Here is a 13,567-nt window from a genome sequence, read left to right on the forward strand (position 1 = left end):
ACTTTAAGGTAGTAGGGTGGACATGCCATTGTGCAATAGCCTTCAGACTTAAACAGGCTTCCTACCACATCAGGTGACTTGTAGACCTGTAGAGTCTGTTGCAGTGCTATAGTTACAAAGGCTGTCAAAGCCAAATCCTCTTCTGCTGACCCAATGCCACCCTGAAAGATAAAACATGAAAAGGAAAAGTTAAATGTACACATATGTGCTTATGATTAAATTTAGAAAATCACTTTTCATGAAGTCAATGACCTTCTTGTCAAACCACCTGACCACAGACCATGTAGTTTTACCCTTTAATTTTGCTCAGTAACTTGTGTCCGCCTAAAGTATATCTTCTAAAATGGCAGCCAGTTTGCATTAAACAATATTAAGAGATTAGGAACCCACTAAGTCCTTCAGCTGGTAATTGAATATTTAATTATTTAACTTCTAGTTTAAAATCTACAATTTCTCATTGGAATATTCATGGCTTCAATTTCCAAACACCAGTGTTTGGGTTTTTTTTCTGTTTCTCTGCTACTCCCTATAGAGTAAAGAGCCCTCTAACACACAGAACTTTTTTTCTGTAAAGGTATTTATACACCATTACGAGAATAATTTCTTATTCCTCTTCTTGATAAACTAAACACAGTGCCCTCATTAGCATTTTAATTCCTATTCTTCTTTGTGATTCTTTTGCTTATGCTCTCCTTCGACAACAACCTTAGGATCTTCAACAGCCTTTGACAACAACCTTCTCCTTCACTCAGCCCCAAATATTTATCCTTAGGAGAAGGATAGGTTGTTTGCTTGGAAAGACTTAAGTCTCCGTACAAAATTATCATGCACAGCTCCTGAAGCAAATGTAAAATAGAAGGTAAGTAACTCAGCATGAACACAGGTCAAAAAAAACCTTTGGCCAGTTCTTGAGCTGGTTTTTTTTTTCCCCCAACAATGTTGCATCAACTGTGGAACTGGCTTTGAGGGTGAAAGCCTTACTAGTGATTTGATAATGATCATTAATAAAATTAATAGACTTTTTCGTGTAAGATCACTACAAAGGTATCTGCATTTTCAATGAATTTTGGAAGATGCACATTGTTTTCATATCCTAGTTGCATGGAGAGTGTAAGGATTTCGTGTTTCTGGACACTTATAGGGGATGTGTAGTCTAACGTATGCAATTGGAAATTCTGATTAGGTATTAAGATTTTATTTTTTTTTTTCACCACAGGAGTGGTTAAATACTGAAACAGGTTACCCAGAGAGACTGTAGGATCCCCATCCTTGGAGATACTCAAGACTCAGCTGGACATGGTTCTGTGCAACCTGATCTAACTAGACCTGTTCTGACCACAGGTTGGACTGGATCAGCTCTGAAGGTCCCTTCAAAACTACATTACAATTCTATGGCTCTATTGCCTTTGGCAATAAAAGGCATAAAGTTTTACCAAGCACAAAGATCTCAGAATTGATTTTCTAAGTGCTCTAGAGGCATAGGTCAGCTGCAAAATATATCTAAGACTGGAACAAAAGATAAAGGTAGTGCAGTGCTAGCTATGTGTCTCTGACATAACAGACCTTTTAACAACCTCATTTTACATTACAGATTTTCCACTTCTTACATTCAATATTTCTTTTCTTTAGATACATTTCTTGTTACTCAACAACTCACAATATTTCTTTCAACCCCTAGCAGCCTTAAATGTGCAATAGATGGCCTACCTGCATCTTCCTGTCCAATACGGGGTGATGGTCGTGGAATGAATCATCTGCCTGCTGTTGATTAATCAAGTAGGAAATCGAGTTGCGTATGTGACTATCTTGGACACTAATGTATTCTCTGCACCTTATGAGTACTTTAACAATGAATGCAGTTAACCTGCACAAAAGAAAATGTTCCAAACTTGTGCTGACATATATTTATAGGAGAGTATATTGACAGGAAAAGAAACATACTAATTTTGTACATAGACTCATATTGAATACAGTGCACTCACTGGAACCTAGTGAGTTATCATTCGACATCAGCATGAACATTTCTGCTCTGTGGCAAATGCAAAATAATCAGTGGCTCATACAGATCTCCTTCATCAAGGACTAAACATGCTCACAGACTTACATGGCTGACTATCCATGACAAAAGTATGTAGGTAACACCATGCCCACCAGATTTTGAAAATCCGTCCCCCCGGAAAAACTTCTGATGCATCAAATGATAATAGAGGTATTTGGGAAAAACAAACAAACAAACAAACAAGCAACTGAAAAATACCTTACCATACACTACTGGGGGTTGTTTTGAATGCTCCATAGGATCCATCCACCTTCTGAAACTCAAGCAGTCTAGTATAACCTGCATGAACAGGACAGCACATAACTGTTCAGAGAACAGATATATTTCTTGGGCATTTTCTTACATCACTTATATTAACATGTACATGTTCAGTATTGACTAGTGGAGGAGTACATGGACACGTTCACTGGTACATTAAGGAGGAAATAACTGGGTCAGCAGGCCTTTGACACAGAAAAGGCACTAGGCTTAGAAGGTGCTCTGTCTTGTTTGACTTATTTGAGCCATGAGAATAACCTGAAAACTGCATGTGTCTATAGTTAAAAGGCATTTTCTGTGTAGTGAATCTTGGGAAACTTATTTCCCATTACTGATAACTTTTCAAGCTGTTGACTTTATGGTGCATGGAATCAAAAAATATACAAAACATCATTGCTTGGGTCAGACACCGGCTTAGAAATCATGAGTTGTGACCTCTGATCTTGACTGCTATTTTCTTGATAAAGTCTTTATCATAGCCACACAACTCATTTTCTACTCTGGTGAACTTTGATGAGAATCAATAAAAGCATAATATAGGGACTAAATGCTGCTGATAATACCAAATACTCATCAGCAGGATCTCATGTCACTTTAGGCAATCTTAGATAAAGAGGCAAAGACCTCCATTCAGCAACTGTTAGCATGTTTTTAATCGCTATTTATACCCTTATTTTTCTTGATGAAATGTGTGACACGTTTTCTGAAGGTCATGAAGACCAGTGCATTATATTGCTTCATGCTATGTGCACACCACTACAGTTAGAAAGATCAGCTGTACCTGCTACAATACTGATAGCTCTTGGACACTGTGTTAGTGCCTGTGAACTGGAACACCTCCACTTCCACATGCTGTACATGTACCTCCACTTCCTGGCTTTGCTGTACATTTAACACCAGCTTTGGGTCACACCTCTCCCTCCCTGGGTTGGGGAGTCCAAGGCTGTTGGAGTCATTCTAGCTCATGTAATGAATACAGGAGTGTGGAAGAGAAAGTGTCAATATCATGATTACCATTGGGAGTTTTCTTAGTGATACTCCACTTGCCAATGATAGACATCTCCAGCAGAGATACTGACATCCCAACTGGCCATCCTAAGCACTGTCTATTATCCATGGGGAGAAATAAGCATTTTTAGCACATGATTCATCTTGATCTATTTTGCACATCTACATTAGGAGAAAATGATCAACTGGCCTTTGCTGTCCATTTGTTCTGAAAAGAATTGTCATTGATCAGCTCAGATTTTACTTTCTACCTCTTAATTAGGCAAGAGAGAGGGTGGACTGTGAATGTCAATACTGTACAATGTCAGATGTAGGCAATTAGTGACCTGAATCCTCCTCACCAGTTCTGTTTCTCATGTCTGTCTGCAGATTGTCAGAGGCATTTCTGCGTGTCTGTGTTAAAACAATGCTCCCTCCTTTGGCATTTAGCAATGGTTAGTGTGCAATGCAAAAGGATAACAAAGACTGTGTCAGTTGGTCTCTGGGGTTTTTTCTTCTGCATACCTTTTTCAATCATGTTAATGGCTTCCTCCTTCCGTTCAGGATTAAAGTTGACCCACTGCTCACTGGCATCCAAGTACTCAATTGCGTAGACTGCAGGGGCCATTTTCACCATTGTTTGCTCTGCACAGCCTGTGGGCACTTGAATAAGTTTCTCAACTCCAGTGAGACTAAGACAATTTTCAACAGGCTCATCCATAATACTCCCTGTTGTAAAAAACACAAGCCACAGTACACATGGTATTTAAACCTGGTTGGTGTAACATGAAGAAAGGTGATACTAACTGTAGGTTGACATTCCAGCATAGCCTGATACTTCTCATTATTAAACGCTGTTTTCAGCTACTTAAGACTTTGTAAAGCTGGAGAACAACAAGGATAAGGCGCCAGGCCCTGGGAAAGCTGGAGAAAGGAGGCTGGGGCAGTGAAGAAGCACGGAGGAGAAAGAGTTCTGAGGCTACTGGAGGCAGGTAAGCAAGGAAAGGAGCAAAGACTGATGCTTCAGGTTCAGGCTGAAAAAGTCTTGTCAAACCAGACCTGATCCACAGAGGGCAAAAAGATCATGCCTTAATCACGCCAAACATTTTGTGCAGACTTTTTTTTTTTTTTTCCTCTCTGTAATTTTCTCATTTGATTAATTCAAGCATCCCCATACTTTAGAACATGAGATTTGTAATGGAAGCCAATAGCCTTTGTGTCAAGAAATATTTTACATTTTCTGGGAAAAAGTGTTTCTATCATTAATAAGAATACTTGCTAATAGATGTTTTTAAAATACGTATGCATGAGTATACATATATGTATACTATTATTCGATTAAATGAATACAGGATTGTACAAATCTTCTCTTTAGAAAAACAGAACTTTCCAGAACTTAATACATCAGAGTCAGGCATCCTTATTTCTAAAGCAGATTTCTACAGACCTACGTGCAGTGTGGGGTTGTTAGAGAAGGTGAACTCTTCCCTTCTCTGGCCTTCCCATAAAGTTAGCCTGGGCACAGTGAGGCAGGATGGACCGCATAAAGCTATTATATCCAATACAAGTGAGAAGGAGTAATTAAAAAGGGGAAAGGTACTGGATCAGCCTTGGGGCTGTTTTGTTTTATGACGTGGACATGTAGCACAGACCATTTGAGTCATAACAGAAAAACTAGAAGGGAATGGAAACTCGACATTGAGGAATGAACAGCACAAAGGGGCATGTGTCTTGTCACCTGTGGAGAAGTTATTGACAAAAAATTACATTTACCTTTCAGGCTAACAAACACGTGACTATCAGAACCTGGTACCATATCAGATGGTCTGTTCAGGTCCAGTGTATGGGACTTTACTGTAAATAAATAGTAAATAGAGATCTACATCCAGACTCTTTAAACATAAAAACATACAGTGTAATTTTAGAACATGCTTTTCATTCAACATCTCACAGTTGATGGCAATTATAACAGAAATGTTACCAGAAACATTAATGGAAATTTATGAAAAGAAATATACTTATCTTTCTTAAATTGATTTAATTTTCAATCATTAGCAATATTTTTTGTCTTGAAATGAGGCTTTTTTTTAATACCTTTTAAGACCCATTAGTAAATGAAACAGACGCCTACTTAATATTTAAAGAATGCTACGTTGAAACATAGAAGTAATACAAATCAATTCTAAACATTTAGAATGAAATGATTTTTCTTTCCTGAGTCTTTTGCTATGTATTGGATGAAGAGATCTGTGACAAGTTCTGGTCAACCAAAACAACGTTTGTATGTTAAGAAGTATTTCACTGCACCCATCAGATATTCATACCAGGCTTTACACCCCCATCCCTGCCTCAAACCTCATCTGTATCTAATTCTTTTGTGTAACTCACAGCCACTGTTAATGCAAATGGTCTTTTCTTCTCTCTGTAGAACACCTTCAGCCTGTACAATTGAGGAAAGAAAAGTAAAAACTTCTGCAAGCACTCACACCTGAAATTAAGCTGTGAAAGCCACAATCTCTGCCCTTGCACTAGACCAGCAGGTGGCAGAAATAAGTTATTTTGGAGTGAGATTTCTCTCGAGGTAAAAACAGTCTCCTAACTGAAAGGCTAATAAGCTCTATTGAATTTTTGTTATTATTGACATATTTCCCTGGATGAAATTCCTTTAGCCCAAACTAACCCAGAAAAATTAAACTTCAAAGTTTATTCTCAGCTTTGTGAGGTGTGCAAGTGAAGTTCACAGGTAGACTCACTTTTATAAATCTCTCATCTGTGAAACCCACCAAGTTCTGCATTCATCTTGTTGGTGAAACTTAAACTTTTTTCCCTTCTGATTTCCACACACCCCTCTTCCTACGGTTTCTATTTTAATAAAGCTATTTTAACAGACACTTTTAGTGTTTTGGTGTACCATTGAACTCTGAGACTGTGTCTATCTCTAGAAAAGTTATGGTCTGTAACAACAGCAGGTTCCTGGCATCCCATGCCTTATCTTTAGCTGCATGGCTATCCCCTGACATTAATGGTGCAAGGATTTATATTCTGCACTTTTTGTGTGGATTGAAAATAGGCTTCAATGGGCTATTTCGGTGTAATGACTCTTCAAGAGTCATCTTTTCTAAAAGGCTCCTCCTTTTCAAAAGAGAATCAAGGTATTAAATAATCAATACAACATCTTTGTTTGCCTGTATGTGTTTTACCTATGCAATTGTTAAGGTTGAAGATCCGTTAACTAGAAAGAATAAAATAGGGTTTAACTTTATGACTAGCAGAGAGTATTTCCTTCTCAAAATATTGCTAGATGGACACCTTCAATCTTGGCTTCATAAGGGAAAAAGAATTTTTACAAATGCTGATGAAGCAGGTGGAAGTTAAAGATTACAAGATGGGCATTGACTGCATGAAGGAAGCTGTTGCTATGTCATGGATAGGAGGATGCCTTTTTGCTGTAGAAAACAATTCTTTCCATATATACTACACACAAGCCCACCACAGGGTTAAATTTCTTCCCCATGCTCTAGCTCTACCCTTGCTGAGAAACAGGTTTCCTGAGACTGTTTCCATCCTTATGTTTCTATCATTTCACTCCCTTGACAAGAGCTCCACACATAGTGAATGTTATATTTGAGGAGAAACATATATTCATGAAGTGCCTGCCCTCAACTAGTTATACCTACCACAACATTGAGGTTCTTCCTAATGCTATCACTGTGCCCAGAAATGGTGTCAAAGGCAGTAATAATAATTGGAATTTCTCCCACAGTCAGAGGGACAACTGAGAAGTAGGCTGGTGTTGCAGAGTTCCCCTTAACCACCAATGTCAGCTGCACAGCCTTCTCTGTTGCCTCTGCGGTGCACAGCCCCTTCACTGCATCCATCGTCACTGTAACCTGCAGGGACAAGGTAATGCCTGCGATCAGGCTTAGTGCACCACCGCGCAGGAAAAATACTCCAGCTCCATCATGTCTAGATAAGAATGGGAAATGACATGACAAATGGGTATAACAGGAGACTAGCTTTTGCTTAAAAAGGAAATAGCAATGCAGACATTTTGCAAAACAGAAAGTGTTTTTCATTTCGCTCCCCTGAATTTACTATTCTCCAGTTATAAAATGGGAAAACTTTTTTCACCAAGAAGTGATCAAATGCTGGCACGGCTTGTCCAAAGAGTTTGTGGAGTCTCCCTCCTCAGAGATATTCAGTATTTGACTGGACAAGGCCCTGAACAACCTGCTCTAACTGGACATGCTCTGAGTAATATGTTGAACTAGACACCTCTGGAGATCCTTTCCAGCCTAATTTGTTCTATGACCCTGTGGTCTGTTCATCTACATTCATTGACTAGGGCTGTGAAGGTAAATCAGCTAGTATTTCTTCATTACACTAAATTTGCACTATAGTTTTGGCCTATCCCTGAACCACAGGGAAGTAAGAAGGATAGTACATTTTTATACATCCCAGCTCTATGCCATTCAACACAGTTCAGAAGGTGCTGGTCAAGCAGAGCTCGCTGAGAGATCGGAAGAAATGAAAAAAGAACATCAGCCTGAGGATGACGGAGGCCCTAAGCCCAGTGACAACTGTGGCCATATGCAGAGCTGGATAGGTGTCACAGGCAGACAAAAAGTGGCTTTGCATTGTATGCACAATGAATTTTGTGGCTAACTTATTGGATTGTGTGCTCATAATTTACCTTTGTATCTTGTATACCTGCTTTATCAGCAGCTGGGTATTGCCAAGATTGGCAGGCAGCAAAAACATAGCTGGTTGCTTCAATGAAGGGGGAGAAGACAAAGAATTTGGCTGTGTAATATGGTAAATAAAAATCTGTTTTATATAGTAAGTTTGATTAGCAAGTAGAACCAGATCCTGTCCTTGGGGAGACTTTCAAAACAGGAGCATGATGTCTGGGCTGTAGGAGGTCACTGAAAAGTGGCTGGGTCATTTACATTATTACATAGCCATGCATCTAGCTAGGTAGATGTGTATAGCACAGCAGTTGGTGGTAATACTACCTGGAGATCGTTGGGCAGATAGTTGTAAACCACTGCTTTTATTTCTAGTTGTTCATGGCGTCTGACTGAGTATGGTAATCTCAGGGATACAAAAAAGTCTTTGAAAACTTCAAAGGTGTGGGGGTCAGCTATGCAAAATCCTGGGATGAGAAAAAAACAGAGTTTAGAATTACACACTTAACATCAGCTGATAAAAAGTTAAATGTCTAATCAAAACTCATTGTCTGGGCTCCCCCAGAGTCAAGAGCAGGAGAGGAAGACAGTTAGATCCAGAAAACTTTTCAACTCTTTCCCTGAGAGATCTGTCTCAGGGGTAGATGATTTGCCCTCTGGAGTCACTGCCATGGTTTTCGATAGGTAAAATTTGGCAGGAGTGTTTGTAGCTTTTGTGAGAGACATGTGGCCCAGCTTTCCTGCAAAGGCCATGTTTAAAACACAATGACCTGTCCTCACTTTCTATAAATACACTCCATGCCCATTGCTGCACCCCTGGATGAGCCTCCCTTACCAAAGGGGAGTAGGCAGTACCAGGTGGACCCTTTGTCCCTCCTGCATCGTCCTCGTCAACCCCCAGGAGCTCCCAGAGAGCAGCACCTGGGAACATGGGCTCTCTGGTGTCCAGCCTTGATGATCTTCTGCTAGTCTTCTGGTGCTCTTTTCTTCTCTGGCTTTCCAGAGACCACAGACCCTCATGCTTCTCTGAGCCGGCCAGAACTTGCTCCCAGAAATATTCAAATAAAAGCAGTGTAATTACCGCTACCTTTCTTGTGGCTTCCTGGCCATATGGAAGCTAAAATGAGATGGTTTATAGATTGGAAAGAATAAGAGACAGTTTTGATTGTATAATCCATCCTCCTTCAGAGCCCACTTCATGTTGTTTTTATAAATATGTATCTATCCCTTAAATTCTAGCTGGGCTTTAAATATGGCATGAATGAGAGGAGTATACATCATGATCAAAAGACTTGGTGTTTTTCAGCACAGACTGTTTCACTCTGTCAACATAATATTGTATCTCTGTTTTAAAAAATATACATTCTCTATTCATCCATACAAAGAAACCCAATAAAATACCCAATACTTATACCTTTTTGGGGAGATATGCTTATTGCCTGAACTTCCCAGGTAGTTATAGAGTCAGGAGCAAAATTTTCTACACTAAGAAACACAAAATAAAATGTATTAGGAAGGATGTATAAAATTTGAACATTGTCATTTGCTGAAGCTTGAGTATTGTAAGGGAAAATAATATTCCCCCAGTTGTGGAGACAAAGTACTTGCAAATATTCTGAAGTCCTCTGTATCAGATAACACATAAAGCTGATATTTATATACATTTTACTGTACACATTTAGACATATTCATCTAGTGAGGTAATACAGTACCTATGGTTCCCAGGGTTTTTCAGTTCTTCAAAATTCCACCACCAGCTCTCAGGAAAATAACTGCGCAAGTTGACAGAGGTTTCATCAAACAATTCTTCATGGTCATCATAGTCTGTAAAACAAGAGCAGAAGTCTTTGGCTGCTGACCTTACACTCTTTTGCAGAGAGTCAGTTTGTCAGAGAGAAAGCAGCATGAAAAATCCTTTGAATGAAAAGACCCATCTGGGTTCCAGCTTGTGCATTAAAAAAAAAAAAAAAAGCTGAAAAAAAAGAAGCAATGACCAAAGATTGTCACTGAACAAAAGGATAATTCTTCTTTCCAAGTTCAATAACTACATGCTACCAAACAAGAAAACATTCTCCTTTAGGAATGCATAGTAAAGATGTTCCCACCATCCCATATTTGTGACAGACCATGAAAGGGGAGCTCTGAGAAAAATGGTAGCAGAAATTACACTTAGAATGGGGTCATTTTCAACGCAAAATATTTTTTTTGTAACATGAGCTCTTGTGTGATCAGAGATAGACTTTGGGGAGAAGTAAGGAAAAAAGAAACAAAATTGTCTTTGGCTGAAGTGGCCCCTTCTCACGAGGTAGTGTTTTGGAGGTATTCAGGTGTTATAACAGTAGTACCACTAATTAAATAGTCATGAATCCAAGGTCACTCAGAGTCCTGAACGCAGACAACCACCCCCTTCTCTGCTCTGCTGTTTGCAGCCTCCCGGGGTGTGGGCCTGGGCCAACAGCCCCTCCATAAGGCTGTTGTGGGGCCAACGGTGGCTAAAGTGATTCCTGCCTTTTCTCACACCAAGAAGTTATCCTATCCCACTTCCACCTTCACAGTGTACAGTTGTGAATGGCCTGTGGGTGCTGCACTATGCTGGGGCTCACTGAAATGTTGATGTGAAAACTTCCTCCCCAGCCACACAGCATTAAATGCCCCTTAAGCCTCCCTTGCCACCATATGAAGGGTATTTTTCTGTAGACAGTTGCATGCCACTGTTCTTTACTTCGTGCCAAGCCCACTCTGATCCTCCGCTTCGACTCCTTTCTGAGGGTTGTGGCTTTCTCACAGCAGTCCTGGAAGGCGTTTCTGCATTTGGGGGAGCCAGCCACCTTTGTTACCCTTTTTGCACAAGAAAACCTCATGGGATTTAATTTCATTCCATCTTCACAGCATTTTTGTAGATCAGTGTTTTGATATTTGCTGGCTGCAATATAATTAAAGCCCAGAATTAGTGCTGTGGAAGTAGCAATAAGCGTAAATGTGTTCATCATACTCATTCCTGTCATTCTTTGCAGTTAATGTGAATTGCTATTGCAACAGTCTAACTTGAGCTGGGGACCTGTTCTCCATCCTAAAACCAGTTCACAAACACAGGAGGAAAACATAGGCCCTATGGCATCCTAGATATACTATTCTAAGTTTTCTCATCAAATTCAGACTGCGAATTAAAAACATCTCATTGGCAGACTGGAATTAGATATCTTGGTAGAAATAGCCACGGCAGTGTTCTCATTCTTGAATAAAGAGACCTATTTCAAAAGCAAGGAGGATCCCAGCTTCAGGCCATCATGTCTTCTGGCAAGGAAATATCAATTTGTGTAAACTTTTTTTTTTTTAAATTTAGACCGAATATTATACTAGCTCTTCTCTTAATTGGAGCACAAAGTACCAAAGCTGGCACAACTTCAAAGCAGAATGTCAAGATATAAATAGGATCTCTAAAAAATTTTCTGGCCATACAAATAATTTTGAAAAACTTTAAAGCCATGACTGATTCTATGGCACGATATTTAGCAGAAGTACTTCATATTTGGAATTATAAGCTGGTGAATTAATTTCCATTTGCAGCCAGGCTACTCTTTGGTTTTGTTTTTTGAGTTGTTTTGATAGATGATGCATCAGGTCACATGGCATAGTATACACACTCAAGCTAGGTTTTGGCACTTCACTCAAGAACTGGGACTATGAATATCTCGGTATCCTTCACTATCCCATCACTTCTTGCCCCCTAGATTCCAGCCAGATCCCTTTGCCTCCCACTGCTAAGCTTTTCAGGCCACCCAGATGAGCAGACATACCAATTCCTGACATTTTCTTCTGAAAATCCAAAGATCTCTTCTGCCGTCTGGTAACCTGGAAGCATTTATAGCCTGGGAAAGCAGAAGAGAAGAGCTCAGTTATGATACTATGACAGTAAAGCCTGATCATTCAGGTCATTCATGGAAGACCCATCTTAGGACCCATCTCATTCACATAAGACCCACAGTTTAATGAGTTACATTACAGCCCTAGCCCACTGTTGCCTGTCTCAGCTGAGCTGTATACCAGACGATAAGCAGCCACGATCTGGGCTATGTGAGCTGCCAGCACCCAGTGGAAGAACAGAAGAAGAAAAATCCAGAGGCAAGGGAGATTTTACGACATCATGATAAAATGTTTCTGATTTTCAAGCAATCAGCCTCCCCAGATCTATAGTGGTCTTGTACAAACATCTAAAGTAAAGGGCAGATTGCACTTACCTTCCCGAGCTTTGGATTTAATTGTATCTGATAAAAAGGCAAGACCAACATCAGTAAAAACTTGAACACTATTTGCACCACCACCTGCAGAACATCCAAGATCATACGAATTCATAGCATTAAATACCTGCCAAATAAAAGAATGTAGATAAACTGTACACACTTGCAAAAGTGTTTTTTTAAAATAAATATTAAAAAAAATTCTTGTAGCCTTTGACTCGCAGAAGCAAGACAAACTGGTGGTACAAGCTGCATTTGGAAACACAGATTAAAGCTGAACGATGTTTTAATTGGGGAGTGCTTTCAAGTAATGCTTTTTTAATTTACAAACTTGTCTGCTGTAGCATGGAAATCCCCATCTTAAATATATAATTAATCTTAAATACATCCTGAATTGCAAAAGCAAAAACATTTTCAAGCTTAGCAAAGCTTTGATTAAGCAATTAATATCTATTAATTAAATTTTGATCCTCTCATTAGTCATGGAAAATTCCATTTGACTACTAGATATGGTATTTTCTTCTTACAGATATCTTACTTTTTTGGCTGTAAGCTTATTTTTCTTGTTCAGAATAAAAACTGCTTTATCAACCGCAGCTAAGGCAACTGTTCCCGCATGGTCCGTTTCAATAAGTAAATTGATGTTGTCTGTTGGTTCGTATATCTCTTGCTCTGTTCTCACTTTAATCTAAATAGAAAAGATTGAAACAAAAATGTCATGTTTGTTAAAAAGCGAAGACTCTTTGGGCCGGAAATACTGTCAGCCATGACTGTCAGCAGTCAGAGGCTGGGGTATGTTCCTGTTCTGTGGTGTTTCTGCCTGGGATCCTGTGTTTTGGAAGACATAGATGCAGACAGCTCCCACTAGATGAGAACGTGGGGGGTTAAAAGATGTGTCTGTGCAGGATATTGGACACTGCCTTTCAGCAACACTTAAGCACCAATGGGAATTAAAAGTATGCGTAAAGGGTTTGCTGAACTAGGGCCCTCAATATCATTTTCTTATTTTCCAGTGGAAACAAAATCGCCATGAAATACAGCAAAAGACTAATTAACATACAAAATTAACTGACTTACTTAAACCACTCTGCAATAGTACTACCTCCTTTCTATCTCATATTTGAATTCTTCAACATGACTGGGTTCAGATCTGGTGCATACATAATGTAGACTCTTCTGTGGTTTATGAGGAAGTAGCCATGGTGATTATGAAATTAATAGGGAATTATTAATAGAAGTGCCAACTTGAACGTAACTGGGTAACAAGACCTGCACTTGCTCTGCTGATACCCCATGTTTTTGTTTTTGTTTTGGAATACAATAACAGAAGCTACTTG

The 13,567-nt window shown here is 39.4% G+C and overlaps 1 protein-coding gene across 2 annotated transcripts in view; it reads right to left on the reverse strand.

Moving 5' to 3' along the window:
- Positions 1 to 13,567, reverse strand: part of LOC104324651 (complement C4-A) — a 50,951-nt gene that overhangs the window by 17,259 nt on the left and 20,125 nt on the right. Inside the window, exons 14-27 of one of the 2 annotated variants that reach the window (XM_009928930.2) lie at positions 12,769 to 12,918; positions 12,231 to 12,357; positions 11,790 to 11,861; positions 10,715 to 10,915; positions 9,705 to 9,816; positions 9,407 to 9,477; positions 8,320 to 8,459; positions 6,982 to 7,194; positions 5,693 to 5,744; positions 5,078 to 5,158; positions 3,830 to 4,033; positions 2,263 to 2,338; positions 1,708 to 1,864; positions 66 to 161 (exon numbers count right to left, since the gene is read on the reverse strand). In XM_009928930.2, coding sequence (XP_009927232.1) covers positions 66 to 161; positions 1,708 to 1,864; positions 2,263 to 2,338; positions 3,830 to 4,033; positions 5,078 to 5,158; positions 5,693 to 5,744; positions 6,982 to 7,194; positions 8,320 to 8,459; positions 9,407 to 9,477; positions 9,705 to 9,816; positions 10,715 to 10,915; positions 11,790 to 11,861; positions 12,231 to 12,357; positions 12,769 to 12,918 — 1,752 coding nt within the window. The remainder of the gene's footprint in view (positions 1 to 65; positions 162 to 1,707; positions 1,865 to 2,262; positions 2,339 to 3,829; positions 4,034 to 5,077; positions 5,159 to 5,692; positions 5,745 to 6,981; positions 7,195 to 8,319; positions 8,460 to 9,406; positions 9,478 to 9,704; positions 9,817 to 10,714; positions 10,916 to 11,789; positions 11,862 to 12,230; positions 12,358 to 12,768; positions 12,919 to 13,567) is intronic. The other variant, XM_069807908.1, reaches the window with a different exon arrangement.

Source organism: Haliaeetus albicilla, chromosome 20 (assembly GCF_947461875.1).
Source record: "Haliaeetus albicilla chromosome 20, bHalAlb1.1, whole genome shotgun sequence".
In the NCBI taxonomy this organism is placed as follows: domain Eukaryota; kingdom Metazoa; phylum Chordata; class Aves; order Accipitriformes; family Accipitridae; genus Haliaeetus; species Haliaeetus albicilla.